The following is a 17,455-nucleotide window of genomic DNA, read 5'->3' as shown; positions in this document are numbered from 1 at the left end:
CTGTGGTTTTTATTCATTGTTTATTGTCGCTTATTGTACCACTGACACTAGTGTGCAGGAGACCTGCAAGTAAGAATTGAATTGTACTATTTATGCATGACAATAGATTTAAAGTTGAAGTTTTGGTTTTAGGCAAAAGGTAGCCACTCTGAAAAAGCTGTAGTTCTGTATAAAGACCTTCAAATAAATTTATTTTACCATGTTTACGATGCTAAGAATTCTCTCAAAATGGTAAATTGCGGACAACTTAATTGGGAGCAATCTAAAAAGAAAATGAGTTATTATTTTGAATATTGCTACAAATGTGCACTGTTGACTTGTAATTTTAATCTGATTTTTTTATTTTTTTTTTTATTTTTATATATTTTAGGGAGAAGTGAAACCTAAACCCAAAATGTCTCTCAAGGAGATGAAAATAAATGGTCTTCTAGACTTGGATGATCCTCTGTCCATAATTAAAACTATACTAGCTAAGGTAGCCCATGCCTTGTAATCTAAAGATGCTAAGTTTCTTTCAGTATTTCTTGAATTTAATTGAATATTCCTAGTACATGTTGGCCTGTATTTACATGAGGCAAGTTGTGATACCATTCGAATAGTAAATACAGTTATCATACTATTGTTAATAAATAAATGCCTTTAGTTTCTTATTTTGGTTTATCTCATGTTGGTCAGCATGATGCAATATTTGGTGCCATTGTTGTAGCCTGAAAATACAAAACCGCTTTTAAATATTCTTTTGGCATTCTAAAATACCATGAAAAACACACTTCAACATACTGCTGACCATTTATAGTACATTTTAGGAGCAAAGCTGCAGGTTATTTTTTTTTTTTTTTACTTTTAATTGGATTGATTGTCCTTCTACCATTCAAAATTGAAAAATTCAGTTTTAAGTTGATAGAGAACTATTCAAAAAGACATACTTGTAGAGAAACTGTGTAGGTTTGTAAAATCAAGTTACTGAAAGATTTGCCATTTATATTTATTTTCTCTTAAACTGATCAATTGTATTTAACTTAAAATACTTTGAACTTAAAGTGGAAATTGTTGGATCCAGTTTGCCTTGACTGCAGCTTTTTACATTGTCGGGAAAAGGTGACATTTCAGTATGCATTTTTTGGCTTTTGTCAAATATATATGTGTGAGAGTGTGTGTATGTTTTATGTGGAAGAGGTAGTCACAGTGTTTAAGGCTGAACTATTAAGATAGTTCCTCTTACTTGTGCAACCACTCTTATTTGGCTGATTTTTTTTTTCTTTCGTCTTCATCAGTGACACAGGTTGGCTCTTGAGGTAGTCATTTACGTAGAGGAACAGATGGTATCAGATGGGGCCAAATGTGGTGAACAGAGTGGATATGGACTCTCTTTGAAGCAAGAGTTTTGCAGAGCAGCCTTTGCAAGCTATTTTGCATTTATAGAACCATATGTCTTGAAGCAGAACAGGGATCATCAAAAGTTTTACATTTCCTTTCCAGACTAAATTTCACAAGTACCAAAGAATTAGTGTAACATTATTCATTTATTTGCACTTTTCAAGCACTGGTGATGGTTCATTTTATTAATTTACATTTTAGGGACCCATAGTACACATTTCTTTCTCCTGATTAATTGGACATGAAGGGTGAATTCAGGTTACCCATAGTGTCTGGCATGTCATACATTATCACTCTTTCATTCTCTATTATGATACACTCCATAGTGTCATTTTTTTCTGTGATCAAAGTTGGAGGCTAGTTGGTTCTTGGATTGTATTTGAGAGATTTCCTGGCATGTCAGAAGGCTGTAAACCTTCATTTGATTGTGTTATTTGCTATTCCTAGTAAATATAAAAATGGTAAGAATGAATCTCCGGAGGCAAGATGTCTAGCTTTAGAAATTGCTTTTGTTCTGAAACAGTTTAGACCACAAATGCAGAAAGCTTGTAATTTGCATACTACATTACACAGAAGATAATCTTTACTTATTTGCAAAATCGGTGCTGTACAATGTCCCTTTCTTTTTCATTGGTTAAAACCTTTTAATCATCTCTTGCATATATTTTTGTGCTTCTAAGGGATCTTCTGTCTAAATTGCTGTTTCTGAAATGTGATGATGGTAGAATATACAGTAGGTTATGTATAGTGCTTTTTTCCTTTGATTTAACTTCAGAATAATTACAAAACATTTTTGGGTCTTGCTGTTATAAAGCTTTTAAGTTACCCATACCTCAGGAGACTATTTCAATTTGGGTTTTTAACCTGTTGAAAATGATAAAGGTAACAGCAGTTGTCACCAATATCTTTCATGTTAAAGGTTGAAATTGCCAATAAAAGCAGCTTATTGCTCATTTAAAAAGACAGTACATTATTATGTTATAGGAAGAGGGCAGTGGTGTCAGGACTGATCAGCTAGGGCAGAAACTTCTTGAACAAGTTGGAATTTCATGGAATAAAAAGTATCGGAAACGATTTGGGTCAATATGGAAGGTGAGCTTTTATTTATTTATGTTCTTAAACAAATTTTAATATTAGATTTTTGTTCTTAAGAGAGAGATACTAAACCAATTCAGTGTTTTCATAAATATTTTCCATAAATGTTTCTTCTTGGGACAAGTATATCTCTATCTGTCTCTTTCTCCCCATTCTACAGTGTCTATCAATTGAATTTCACCCTGTATTAAGGAACTGCATCCTATTGTTTTAATATTTTGTTCTGTAAACAATCATTTGTTTTGAATTTCATAATCTGCTTACTGGTGCAGATTTTTCTTTTTTTTTCTGCAATAGTAAAAGCATAACAGTGTTACTTTGTGCTCTACTCTTTGCTTTCTTTATTTAAACTTTTCGTGCATAGTGTCAGCTTTCCCTATTACGTGTACCTTAAGATTGGGCAGATTAGTAAGATGCTATATTGTTTACTACAATATATAATACTGGAGAAACAGTTGTTAAAGACTAACAAAGACTAGAAAAGGTAGATGAGAACACTGTAAATTCTTTGGCTTTATGTTTCATTTGAAGCTGGAAGAGAAGTTCTTTTTAGGAGTATGTGTTGCTAATGCCAGTTGCTCTGTTAAAATATTAATAAACATGTTATTTACTTTAGAAATTATAGAACAAAATTATTTTTAGCATTATTTTATTTATGTATATTTTATTTTTGGTTAAATGTATTTTCCAGTTTATACAACAGAACCCTGATGTATTCTACATGGATTCTGATGGAAGCACAGTTCACTTAAAATGCAACAAGGAACCAGGACTGGATTCTGATGATCAGACACTTCTGTCATCAGAGTTGCTTACTTGTACAAACATGAGTTGTGAAGGTCATTGGTTTGATTTCAATGATTCTGTAGTTCTGCCAATTCAAATAAAAGATATTCAGAAACAGTTTGAGGGCAAAGAAAGTGCCTACATGCTTTTCTACAGAAAATCATGCCTAAAGAGACCTTCAGATGGTAAGAAGATACAAGAATATTTTTAAATGAGTTTGTAATATAATTACAGTTGTTTTTTAAAGCATACCTGAAATGTGGAAGAAACTTTGAGTGTAGTGTTCCTATTGGAAAGACACATTGATGTTAAATGAATAAAAAAATCGTCCTGAGTAGCTAGTTTTGAAATATGCACATTTTACTATATTCACTGGTAGTGGTGTGCCTGCAGATAATGTCTTATGACCTGTACCTCCCAAGCTCATACTTGAATGAACTTACTAGCCTTAGCTTCTCTAATTAGCAAAAACCTCTTTGCATCCCTCACTGCTTCTTTCTGTCATTTTAAGTGGGTCAGTTATCCCTATCACTTACTGGTTTACATCTCCTTTAGTATATGCCCCATGGTGCCATACTCTTTTTCTTTTATGGTGACATTAAAGAATGCACCATGCAAACGTTTTTTTTACATATTATATAATACTATATTAATTTAGTTATCAGTTCTGCATAGATTAATACTGTTTACCAGATTTAATGCTCCCCAGTATGATAACTAGTGCTTTAGTCTTCTAGTCTGTTATAGTAGTGTTATAGAATGTGACCATACAATAAACTGGTAAAAGTTGTCTTAACTAATTACAGCACAATTTATTATTTCTGTGTATGATTGTAAACACATTTTTTTTCTGGCAGCTTCTAACAAAGAACTGTTCTATTTCTTATTTGAGAATTTCATCCTGTCAGGAAAACTCCAAATTCCTGCAAAGCTCTGAAAAATAACTTGACAGTAACAGCCTGCAAATGTTAGTCTACATTCCCTTAGCAAAATGAACTATTTATCATTTTGACTCAACAAATATTTAGTTATCATTGAGGTAGATTATTGTTCTCTACAATAGTCACTGTTTGTTTTGTTTTTTTAACAGAATTTGACTTGTAAAGTTTAAGACATTTTTAACTTATTGTTCTTTGTAAATGACTTAGTAGTAAGTCCACATATTGATCTACTATTATTAGTAAAGATCTACCATGAACAGGACAGAGTTGTGGACTTCGAGGGTTTTTTTTTGTTTGTTTTTTTAAATAAAAAGTGAGGTCATAGAAAGGCAACCTGAAATTCCAACAAGACTTCAAGTAGTGTATCAAGTAACCTTTAGGTATATAGATCTCCTTACATGTGCAACCGGCAGATTCATGACCAGACCATGACCATGGAGACATGACGGAAAGTTCTCTATAAACAAGTTAGTGTTCCTGCCGTTGACTCGGGCTCCCCATTAAATAAGATAAAACGTACAGTTTAGCAAAGAACCGAGGTACAATTTCTTCTATTAGGAATTTGTTTGTTTTCGCATACCCCTTGGGGTCAGAGCTCAGGGTCAGCCATTGTACAAGTTGATAAGGTGTTTGAATTTTTCTGTTTTTTTTTTTTATATTTCCATGACACAAAGTTTGAAATATTTCTCAACAATGGAATAAAAAGGATAGCAATAAGTCTTATCATTACCAGTAAATACTAAAGTGCATTGTCATTAAAAGACAGTTGCTACTAAGCCTGTGTCTGTTTTAACCCCTTTAACTATGAATGATTAACACAAAATCTTGTATCTTCTTCAAAACCTACAAATGTAGTAATAACTGCCAAAGTGTGTACATTCATACTAAGTAATGAAATATTAAGCAACTTAATGTTTGCATCCAGTCAGAGTGCAACATTTACCCTGAAAATCCAATAATTTTTTTGTCAGGGGAGAGTGCCATCAGATCCCTTTAATTGGTATTATCTGTGACTTTGATCCTTTCTATTCTTTCAATATCTCTCTGTTTTTTTCCTTCACATCTTAAATATATGCAGATTGATTGACACCAGTAACATTTTCCACTATGACAGTGTGTAAGTGTGGGATGTATTTTGTCTAGTCATTAAATATTGCCCTCTACACCTTCTTTTCTAGTGCCTGATGTAAATTCATCTTTCAGACTTAGTGAGTTAGAATAAGGTAAACATGTAAAATAAGTGAATAATGGTTTTTCAAAAAACTCTATTTTAATTATTCAATTTGGGTAATCATATCTTTATTATTTTATTATGAATTATTTTATTTAAAACTTGTATTTTTGCAGCAAGACAAAATCCAAAGTTCAAAGTTCCTGCACATTTAATAGAAGAAACAGAACAAGAAAATATGAAGCTCCAAAAATTGAGGTATACGTTTTCCTTTTATTGTATGTCTAGGAAAATACACTTGCCAGCTTTCACTGTTGTTCTTATGATCATACACACTACAGTTAGGTTTTTGACATGTATACATTATAGATCTTTTTTTCTGTAATATCTTTATCAATTCTTTTTTAGTAACTGAGGACCTAAATTTTGGAATTTACTTTTCCTGTCTTGTCTTGGCAGGGACTTGTATGTAGCTTGATGTCAATATTTGACAATCAAAGCACTTTTTATTCAGTTTCCTGATAGTTTTTTTTTTAGCCCTTCAAAGATTGGACAACTGTGTTTGTAAGTCAAACAGAAACGTTATAAAGCTGAGTCAGTGTCAACCTGTGTAATTAGTAAACATAGCTGTATCTATTCTTCAGCACAACTCCCTGCATGTTCATTCTATAGAGACTGATTTCTTGCTAGCAATTTTTGTGTACATTTCTGTAAAAGATTACCGCAAGAAAACTTTTCCCTGTGGCAATAACACTGAAAATGATTTTGCCAGACCACAAAGACAAGAAGTTTTTGTGCCAGAGTTGTGCTTTCTTGTTTAAGGCATCAGACCAGACGCTGATTAACATATGAGCTGATTTTTTATGTGTTATTTGCTTACCGATAGTTGAATTTTTGCCATTTTTATGTTTTTTTTTTCCTCCCATTGTATTCCGTTGTTGGATGTTGTTTGTATTTTCAGACTCTTTTAGTGCTGTTACGGAACTTTAACATAATTGAAGCATTTGATTATTTAAATAAGTCAGTTGTGGCAGCATACATCAGTGCATCACGTTTTTACCATCTTTCAAAAGATCAACATGATAGTGCCTAGTTCATCTGCAGGTCTTTTGTGTAAAAGACAACGTACTACTAAAGTATGGGAATTCTTTAAGCAAAAACCAAATGCTGTATATGCTCCAATAAATGCAGAGTCTCTTATCGCCAGACTCTACTAAGCACCGGGCTTCAGAGGGGACGCGGCCAAATAGTAGCCGGTCTCTAACAGTAGCTGTGTCTTTGATATTTGCCTACCAGTGTACATTGTAAGCGGCTGTATCTTTACAAGCATGTGTAATACATGTGCATGTCAGCATGTTGCATATATAAGAAAAATGGATATACCGGTTTCTAAAACTGCTTCATTTTCGTGCTGGTTTGACCAAAATACGGTTGATATACGGTAATAACGTACGGTAGTGATAAACAGAGTGGTACAAATGTGTTTTGCTATGAAACTTCATCGTGGTACCGCAAAGCTTGATCACTTTTAACCAGCTGCACATTCCTTATCATTTTCGCTGTCAACGAGATTAGCCTAGGTCGTCGGACCCGGGATGCATTTACTTATTTTGGACCTGCGAGGCCCTGGATTACGAAATCTACCCTTTGGGCAGAGAGGGGAGTAACAAAGAAAGACCAGCAGTCTTCATATCCGCTAAAATGGAATTTTCTTGTCATTTTAATCCTTTTCACGTGATTTCTTCACCAGCGATATGAGGTGCCCTTGTTATATTTCTGAAGTGCGAAACAGAGAGACCACTCTGGAGCACCTTTCCACTTTGGTATTTTGAAAAACTGTACAACATTCCTGTCTCATTTTGGAAGAAACAGTGTGCGAGGACAGTGCCGGTAGTGGGTCAGCAGAGTTTACCATAGCAGTTTTCTCACCTACACGATCGTGTCGCTCTATGGTACATTGCCTTCCAAAATGCTGCCGAAACGGTAATTTGACATTGCCTTTAAGATTCTTGCAGTGGAATATGTGAAAGAAACTTCTGGTGAAGCAGTCACTCGTCATTATGGTGTTGATCCAAAAAGAATCGGAGAGTGCAAGAAACAATATAAGAGTCTTGTGTCTGCAAAAGTGGACAAAGGTGCAAGTAGAAAGCAGTTAGAAAGAGGAGGAACCAAGAAAGTTAGTGAAGAAGTGGAAGGCTGTGTATAGTCCTAGATTCTCGAGCAGCGGCGAGAATCCGTCCAAGTTTCCAGAAAGATGATTCGTGAACGAACGAAACTGATTGTCAATGCTGAGATCGATGAAGAATCCAAGAGAAAGGAGACTTTTGTTGCGAGTTCCGGATGGTTGCACAAATTTATGGAGCGTAATTCGTTATCTCTCAGACGAGAAACAACTTTGGCTCAAAAAGATCCAGATAAACTGATTGACAAAGTTGTTTCTTTTGTGATGTGGATTTCTAAGTTGCAGATGACCAAAGGTATCTGGGAATGCAACATTATTGGAATGGAGGAGACGTCAGTTTGGTTTGACATGCCGGGTGAGAAAACCGTTCATCCCAAAGGAGCAAAAACAGTCTCTATCAAAACTACTGGCCATGAGAAAGATCATTTTACGGTAGTTCTTGTGACCAAGGGTAATGGAACCAAGATGAAGCTGTTCATCGTATTTAGACGTGGAATACGAGAAGTGACTAGGTTGCAGCAAGATGTTCAATTTTAAGGAGCCGTCGTAACGTGTTCCCAAAACGGATGGATGAATGAAGATCTCACAATCCAATGGCTGCAAAAAGTTTGTGGGAAATTTTCATTCCACAAGAGACTTCTGGTATTGGAACTCTTATTGTTGCCATATCAGTGCAAACATTAAAAGGGAGCTCAAAAAGTACAACATGGACACAGCAGTCGTTTCAGGAGGTTGCACAAAATATGTGCAGCCAGCAGACGTTTCATGGAACAAATCTTTCAAGGACAAGATCAGAACATTCTATGAAAATTGGATGGCAGGTGACAATGACAAAACTCAAATGAGGTGGAAATTTGCACACACCTTCACGACGTCTGATGGTGACATGGATCATGTCTGCATGGGATGAAATCTCAAATGAAATGATTCCGGAATCTTTCAAAAATTTTGGCATCACCAATTCTACTGACGGCAGTGAGGATTCATTAATTCATTGCCTCAAAGAAAATCAGCTGTGTTTTGAAGGAAGAGAGAAATTGTCGGCGGCAAGAATTCAAACCGTCGTGAAAAACCTGAAAGAAGAGTAAGACGATAGTGAACTGGACAACAACGAAGCCGTCATTGCAGATTCGGACGACGAATAGCAGCGAAAGGTACAGAAAGACATTACCATGTATCTTTAACAGTCTTATGCAGCATGTGAAATTCAAATAAAGTAGCTGTTTGTAATTTTAGCCGATGTTTATGTGTACCTACCTGTACCGACACACGCGAAAAAATATTGCATTCTGATGGTTTTTGTTAATAATGGCCGGTCTCTAATAGCATCCAGTCTCTATTAAGCGTCGGGAGCCGAGGCTAGTTTTGCAAATAAACACCGGGGGCCTCTATTGGAGCATATACGGTAATACTGTGTTATATACACTCTATAAATTTGAAATACCGTATCATAGCAGCACAATAGCAATGCAGGAGCATATAAGAAGGAAGCATTCCAGAGTTTTCTATGAAGATGCTATCAAGACAGCGGCATTAAATTCTAATTATTTTTGTTAGTTATGATTGGTAAATCGCTGCATTCTAATGTCATTTATTTTCCTGAGCACAGAACATCAAACCATCAAGTAGTAAATGTGTGATGTGACAGAAATAGCATATAACAATTTTTTGTTGTATCATCTGAAGTTAATTTAATTAATTAGTTTTTTTTTCATTTAACTGATCTTTGCACTTATGTTGAACAGATTATATGTTTGTGTGTTGTTGAAATCTGATTCCAGGCAAACTCCAGTGTTGCTTGATCTTGCGATCTGAAGCGAAGTTGTACTGCTAAGCAGATCTGATCTGTTATATTTGATTCAAAAGGCACTACTTTTGTTATGAAACATTTATTATTTTGATGTGGAAAGAGTTTGAGTTTAAATTCCTTTTTGCATGTTATTACACAATACAGTATTGATATTCTATTGGTAAATATTTTTAATGTTTGCTTTTTGGTATTTGTTAGATTTTTTTTTTGTAACGGAGTAATCCAAAATTATTATTTTCATTGACAAGTTTGTTATATGTTCTGCCATTTTATCATAATAAAAGGACTCATAGAACCACAGGATGGCTTATTAAATTTGCCATTTACTTCATCCATCTCCAGGGGTCCTCAATCACCGTCCTGGAGAGCCGTAGTGGCTGCAGGTTTTTCCTCCAACCCAGTTGCTTAATAAAAAGCACTTATTGTTAAAGTAACACTTCTGCTTCACTTTAGTGATTTTGAGCCCTTATTGCTTAATTTTGTTTTAAACAGCTATTTTAATTGCTCCTTATTATCAATAACATGCAAATGACAAGAGAGAGCAGCACTTCTCCATTTAGCTTATTTACATTTACACCTGTGTGTATTTATCTGCACTATTGGGTTTAATTAAATACTTTGAAGAAAAATTAAGAGAAAAAAGTGAAGTTCTGAGAATTAATCGTCCATTTTAGCCTTCAAATCATTTGCATGATAGAAAGGGAAAGAAAATCTAGGATATAAGAATGACCTGACATAGCAGAGTTAATTTAATTTCATAGCTTGTTAGTGCTTTATTGATAAGAATTGCTTTCTAATTAAGCAACCAGGTCAGAACAAAAACCTGCAGCCACTGCAGCTCTCCAGGACTAGGATTGAGGATCCCTGATCTATACTAATAAAAGGCAAAGCCCTCACTGACTGACTCACTCACTGACTGACTCATCACTAATTCTCCAACTTCCCGTGTAGGTGGAAGGCTGAAATTTGGCAGGCTCATTCCTTACAGCTTACTTACAAAAGTTAGGCACGTTTCATTTCGAAATTCTACACGTAACGGTCATAACTGGAACCTACTTTTGACCATATATACGGCCATAGCCTGCAGCTCGGTCGCCGTGTGAGGCGGAGTTGCGTCCCACATCATCACGCCTCCCACGTAATTGAGTGCCTGCCCATATAAGGTAAATATTCACTTGTGACGGACTGTGCTTATGCAAATGAAGATGAGATGGTCTAGTGTTTGGCACAAACTCAGCGAAAGTGCAAGAGAAACTTTTAAGTGCCGGGTCTTAGCTAACATTAAATAAAGCCGTGGACATCGCAAGATCACATGAGAGCGGCTCACGTGAACTGACTGTGAAAAAGGAAGAGCTCCAAAGAGCGCTGAACAAAAAACGCATTACACAATTGAGAAGGCAGCAAAAGAATAAAAAGCGAGTGACGCATACAAGCATATTCATAAGTGCAGCTACTGTGGAAGCAAGCACGGTGTAAACCGTAAGTTTAAATTAAGCTTATAGACACGCCGCCGCTGGCGTTTGTCATGCCTACAACGAATACGATATTCGCGAGATACAAGTTTAATGAGAAGACACGAGGTATAAACAAGACTTTGGATCACTTTGTAACTAAGTTAAATTTGCTGGTGAAGGACTGTGCTTATGCAAACGAAAATAAGATGGTTAGGGATAGAATAGTGTTTGGCACAAACTCAGCAAAAGTGCGACAGAAACTTTTAAGTGCCGGGTCTGAGCTAACATTAAATAATTGCTGGTGAAGGACTGTGCTTATGCAAACGAATAGAAAGCAGATGTTACGTTATTTGTAAAATGTTTCCTTTTCTTTTTCATAACTTCTTTAACACACTTCTTCTCCGCTGCGAAGCGCGGGTATTTTGCTAGTCTACAATAATATACATATCATCCCATAATATGTAGTTAATCCCATTCACTGGGTGCCTGCACTTTCTCATTCAGTTTGTAGCACGAATATTCAGTTTGCTTTTGGAATTAAATAAGCTTCAAAACAGTCATAATATGTTTGTAGTTTCTTACTTTTATCTTCGGATAATGCCCATTTGTTGTAGATTTCCCGTCCTTTGTCACCAATCCACAGCAGCAAGTAACTATACTTTTCCTTTTCCCCTTTGTCTTGAAGTGGGCCCATGAACATTAGCTCTACATGCTGTTTGAACTTTTACCATAAGTCTGACAAATTGACTGAATCCCAGTCCATTCGAGGTGAAGGAGCTCCGTCAACATCCTTAACTGTTTATTTTAAGTGTTTAATTTTTTACTCTGATAACTGTGTTATTTGTTCTACCGCTTTTTTCTATTAAAAGGATTCAGAATGACAGGATGGTTGTGTGCTGTTTACTTCCTTCATCCATATCCTATAATATATATAACATTCCCTAATATACATTTAATCCCATCATCCTTATACTTAAAGTAACAGAAGTCTTTGTATATGCTACATATTTATTAGATTAGTTGACTAATTGATTAAGAAATAGTCATAATGTACAGCACTAGACTTTTTTATTGTGTTGATCTGAACAGATTGACTATGTTCATGTCTGGATAAAAGTGCAAGTCACCAACCGTTGCACATTAGCAGCATTCCCCTGTCAAGAACATTGTCAACAGTGCTTAGGGGGGTAAAGTCTCCATTGTACTTCCACTTGATTGCTTTAATTTTTACTTTTTGCCATGAACCAGCTTGTACCACGATGAAGTTTCACATGACCGACTTCACCAGGCATATCATGGCAGTATGGTCATACAGTGCCATGTGCACCAGTTTCAAAATCGTGTCAAAGTATAATGACCAGTTCACATTGTCATCACTATTGCTTGATTCAACAAAAATGGTCCAGCTTGGTCTAAAACTGGCTTTACAGCCTTTTGTTTGCATGCCATTGTGTTTTTGGTTGAAAACTCTGCCCCACTTATGAATTTCAATCAGTTACATTAGAGTGGTTAAACACATAGAAGTATTTCTAATTTTTTTAGCATAATATTATTTGAATCACTAGATGGCAGCTGGATTCTGTCCCAAGCATTATTCTGGTTTAACTCTGTACCTTGGATCATAATAGCATTCAGGTTTAAGCATTTTTACATAGAATTCTGAACCTGAAAGAGGGGCTCCCGGTTAACCCCAAGGAGGTAAAAGGCACTGTACATTTTGTAATAGAGGCCTTTTTTGACAACTCTCTGAATTTTTGGGTCCTGTCTTGTACATCGTCTGTTATCAAGGTTCTATGCTGCTGTAGTGAAACACTAGCCCCCTTCTTTTACATCTGTGACCCCAGGCAACAAGAAACAAGACAGAGTACCAAAACAAGGATGAAGAAAAAAGTTTACACTTTAATGTTACAGATTAACTTGTGGTTCCTATATATGCCCCAAAAGAAGTAAATGAGTATGACAACATAATACCAATACAACCTTAATAGGCAGCAACTATAAACATTCAATGGGCTTAGAATCCTGGTGACCAACTATGACTGCAGGTTTTTTAGCCTTAAATTTAGTGACTTATTTTACCTCTAATTGATTTTGCTTAATCAATGTCTTATTGTTAATTAATAGCTGGTTAAGAAAACAAAAAAGCATTTAAAAACAGTACATGCGGCTGTCTTAAACTTAAGAAAGCAATTAAATTATGGAAATATTAACAAGCAAGTTAACTAAACTGAAAGGGTAAAGTGCTGCTTAAGCTGCAATTGCTTCAGCATCAATAATCAGCCTTGAATTAAACTGGACCAGAGCAAAACCTGCAGCCCACCAGGGCTAAACTACAGAACCCCTGATGTAGTATACTGTATGGCATGTGCATATTTTAATAGAGGCATAGCTGTATACAGCTTATTATATAATTATAGTAAAGTGGGATGTTTTCAAGTGGTAAATGCATGCACATATGTAGTACTGAAGGATGCAGTACAGCTAATCAGAAAAGTATGCATAAGTGGAATGTTTTTAAGGCAGTGAATGAAGGTACCGGTGTAGTGGTGAAGGATGCTTGCATAATATTTTCCTTTTATTTATCAATACAGTTCTATTTGCTCTTGCTTGTTAAGTCATTCTGTGAATGCAGTTACAGTATGTGATGCTTGGTTGATTGGTGTTGGAGAGCCATGTATTTATGTTTTCACTGCCCTTCACAAAGTTACCAGCAGCACTGATAAAAGCTTGTTGAACCCAGTAATTCAGGGCATTCTATCACCATGTCGTTTTACATTAATATAACTTCCATGATTCAGTGGTTATTAGAGTGAAGTCTTTAACCGTTGCAACTAGTGTGTTACTGGTGGTTTTATTGTTTTTTGTTTGCAGCATTTTTCACAATAGCTTCTCATAGAATGAAGTGGTCTGTTTTACAAATGAAAGAGTTCATATAGCCAGCATGCAAAAGTAGAAGAGAGAGAAGTGGTAACAAAGGACAGAATCAAAGTGTCAAAGGCAAATTTTAGTACAATAGTGACAGTATTATGTGTTAAATTATTACTAATATTACACAGAATTTCAGAATTGTATGGGAATTTTGTTGCCCTTTGCCTCTGATTTATTTCTGATACTGCCTAAGAAATGACTTTGAGCAGTTTCTGAAACATTTGTCATTTGATTTAAAACAGTTTAATTGGTTTCTTTCCTTTAAAATATCATTATTTGTTTTGTTACAGAGCAGACTTTGATTTAGCAAAAAACTTGATTGAAATTCATGTACACCAGGGAAGCAAATACCACTTTTTCAATGGAGCTTTACATCCATATGATCAGATTACCAGCATTCTTAATCTTCATTTTGACAAAAGGAAAACGGTCAGAGACCTAAGAGAAGTTATATATCAGGTAAGGACCTTTATTCTTTGTGCAACTAGTCTATAATTTATAACATTTAACAATAGTACTGTTATATGAAGTCCATTACTTTTTAAATCATTTTTGAAAAAGAAAAAATAGAGAATTAATAAAAATTGAACTTAGTGAATGTTGGGTCTTTTTTACTACTTAATTGTTAAAGTTTAATTCTGTTCTAATATTCTGTGTTACTCTCTAAGCAAGAATCATTTTAAGGTGTTAGATTGGCATACCAAGTATGGTAACTATTCAGTTATATGGGTCTGTCATACTTGGAAGTCTTGTAGTAGGGAACAGAAATATAGGTGAACAGGTTAAATTAAATGAAATGCAATAATTTATATTTTTTTTATGCAAATATACATAAAAAACCTGAACTACACTATACCAGTGCTGTTTGGGTTAAATGTTTTAAAACTCTTAATTATAGATGCACAGTTTTGGAATTTAATATATATTTTCCTGTTAGAATCTAATTTTGATTTTTGTTTTTTTTAGCAACTGGGATCAAAGGATGATGGTTCAGAACTTACATTCGCAAAGAGACTACCTGCTGGGCTACATCTCTATGACCACTTAACTGGTATTATCTAAAAACAGTACTAGTCCTTGCACTTTTGTTTAAGCAAAAGAAGTCATAAAAGTATAATTTGTCATTGAAATATTGCACAGTGCCATTTTTGATCATCAAAGTATAATGTGAACAAAAAAATACTTGATTTAGTTAAGTTCATAAATAAGTTGACGTGATCTAGCAGTGAAACTGCAAAATTTCTAAATTTGGAATTTGACCTAACCTTCAAAAAATAAAATAAGAGAAAGTAAATGAAAAGTGTATTTTTTTTTCTTTTGATAATTTTAGAACTTAGTGACTTAGAGTTTGTAAATTGGTAACTAATTAAACATAGACTAAACAATAGGACTGTGGGGGTGCGGTGATCAGCACTGCTGCCTCATAGCTCCAGATTTCTGGGTTCACATGCTGGCTCTGTTACAGTTTGCTCTATGAAGGCAACAAATTACTATTTTAATAATTATTTTTTTCTGAGGAATATTAGAATGATTAATTGATTATTTATCTTTGCTGAAAATTATGGCTGGTAATTTACACCAGGAGTTCAGTCTATAGCTTATTGTGAAAGGACATGCTTTCTGAGGATAACTATAATTAACACTTTACTAAGGACACTGAACATGCTATTAAAGATTGTAGGCAGTTTGTAGTCATTAAAACCGAGAGAAATCTTACATGTAACATTCACTGTTAAAAGACAAACTAAACTAGCATTTACATCAAGCACAAAGGGTTGTATATTAAATGGTAAATGGCCTGTATTTGATATAGCGCCTACTAGAGTTCAAGAACCCCCCTAGGCGCTTCACAACACAACAGTCATTCACCCATTCACACACACATTCACACGCTGGTGATGATAAACTACTTTTGTAGCCACAGCTGCCCTGGGGCGATATTAATGACACTATTGGGCATGGACCCCTACATTTTTGACCGGCATTGTTACTATGATAATTGCAAATAATTCAGTCATGGTTTAACAGTGCTCTGAAATGATGATGTTTAAAATGGTGCAGTGAACTCAGTGGGGAAGGTCTAACTGAACTAAATTTCACTGGATTATAATAGTGCAATCATTTTTAAAGTGTCGCTGAGGGAAACCTCTGCAAACTATACTGGACCAATTATTGTGGCCAGAAAGGTGATCTGAGATGTGCAGCAGCAGTCAAACACTGCACCACCGTGCAGTCGTGCAGAAGGCTCTCCAAACTATCTGCACTTTGCACTTTTGTCTTCTATCAAAAAAAACAGAAATGTCTTGTAAATAGTAATAAATAAGTCTCTCCTGTGTTTGGTTGGGGCCGTGAGGCTAATTATGCATGCATAGGGCACATGCCTCCTTCACTTATACTGAGGTGGAACTTGAAGATTGACCTGCAGATTTCACCACAAACCGAGATAACTCATTGTTTATGTTGTATATGTTTCATAAAGATACAATTTTGAGAATTTTGTGCATTATTTACTTATCTGTTCTATAACTAATGACAAAGTCCCACAGCGTCTGCAATGCAAATGATCAGCATTATATACCTGGGGGGCGATTCCATCCAATGTTGGCTGTTACAACTCCGGAGGATGTTGCAATGGCCTCGCAAAGCATTATAAGGGGGGTGCTAAGGAAAAAGTTCTTTTGAACCAGCTAAATTATTAGTAAATAATTTGACAAACAAAGGTGAATGCGAACGCAGCAAATTCAGTGTGAATAACGCTTTGGAGAAATTCGGTGATCAACACTAATAAGCTGTTGTGTAACTATGTTCCAGCATCAAAGCGCTAAAGCAGAGTTTTCTTATAAATTATTGAACAATGGCCAAAATAGTATTTGAGATTTTTTTGTTATATTTGATTTGTGAGTTGTGATTTATCTATTAGCAAGTTGTATAATCAGTTCAGAGCATTTGTTTGTAATAATGCATACTTGTTTTTCATTAGTGATGTTTCTTAGCTGTTCTTTTTTTCCCCTGATGCTCCATATGATAAAGGCAACACATAAATTACATCTGCAAGGCAGTTTACATACGTTTTCATCCATTGAAACAAGTAGAGTTTTATTTTTCAGCATTTTCTAATTTTTTCTTCTCTGTTTTTATTTAGTTCTAGTTTTTCAGCAATTAATTTATAATTTTTGTTACATTATATTGGTTTATATTACTCACCAAAACTGTTCACACAGACACAATTTGGCAAATGTAAAAAAACACAATTTTCTTTATAGTTGTCACTGTGCATATCATTCATATTGTACCTGTCAACCTTAATACATATACAGTAATTTTACTGTCTGTGACAGAATTATATTTTCTCCTGATATGTGACAGTTTAAGGCTTCCAATACAGTAGGAAAATGCAAGAATCAAATAACAAGTATGCTCCGATGGCATTTGTTACCTAAACCTGCAACAAATTTAAGCAAGTTATTTAGTTTCAAAAATGATTTCTGACTGTTGAGATAATCCTTGTTGAGCAGTAAAATTACTATACATGTTTACTCATATTTATTCCGATGCAGAACATATATTATCTACTTTGAAAGTGTATTTTTTTTTTAATTTTTTTTTTCTTTTTGAAAATACTGTAAAATCAATACTTATACTGTGTTAATAACTAGTAATAGAAATTGAGATGAATGTTTTTCCATGTGCATACTGAATTTCTACAAGCAT

At 34.9% G+C, this 17,455-nt stretch overlaps 1 protein-coding gene across 1 annotated transcript in view; it reads left to right on the top strand.

Annotated features, from left to right (window-relative positions):
* Nucleotides 1-17,455, top strand: part of usp40 (ubiquitin specific peptidase 40) — a gene marked incomplete at its 5' end in the record, with an annotated part of 179,198 nt that overhangs the window by 36,890 nt on the left and 124,853 nt on the right. Inside the window, 6 exons of the mRNA XM_039755053.1 lie at nt 371-475; nt 2,362-2,469; nt 3,164-3,443; nt 5,547-5,628; nt 14,035-14,203; nt 14,711-14,795. Coding sequence (XP_039610987.1) covers nt 371-475; nt 2,362-2,469; nt 3,164-3,443; nt 5,547-5,628; nt 14,035-14,203; nt 14,711-14,795 — 829 coding nt within the window. The remainder of the gene's footprint in view (nt 1-370; nt 476-2,361; nt 2,470-3,163; nt 3,444-5,546; nt 5,629-14,034; nt 14,204-14,710; nt 14,796-17,455) is intronic.

The sequence above is a fragment of the Polypterus senegalus genome, chromosome 6 (assembly GCF_016835505.1).
Source record: "Polypterus senegalus isolate Bchr_013 chromosome 6, ASM1683550v1, whole genome shotgun sequence".
Taxonomy (NCBI): Eukaryota; Metazoa; Chordata; class Cladistia; order Polypteriformes; family Polypteridae; genus Polypterus; species Polypterus senegalus.
This window is presented reverse-complemented; position numbering and strand designations above follow the sequence as displayed.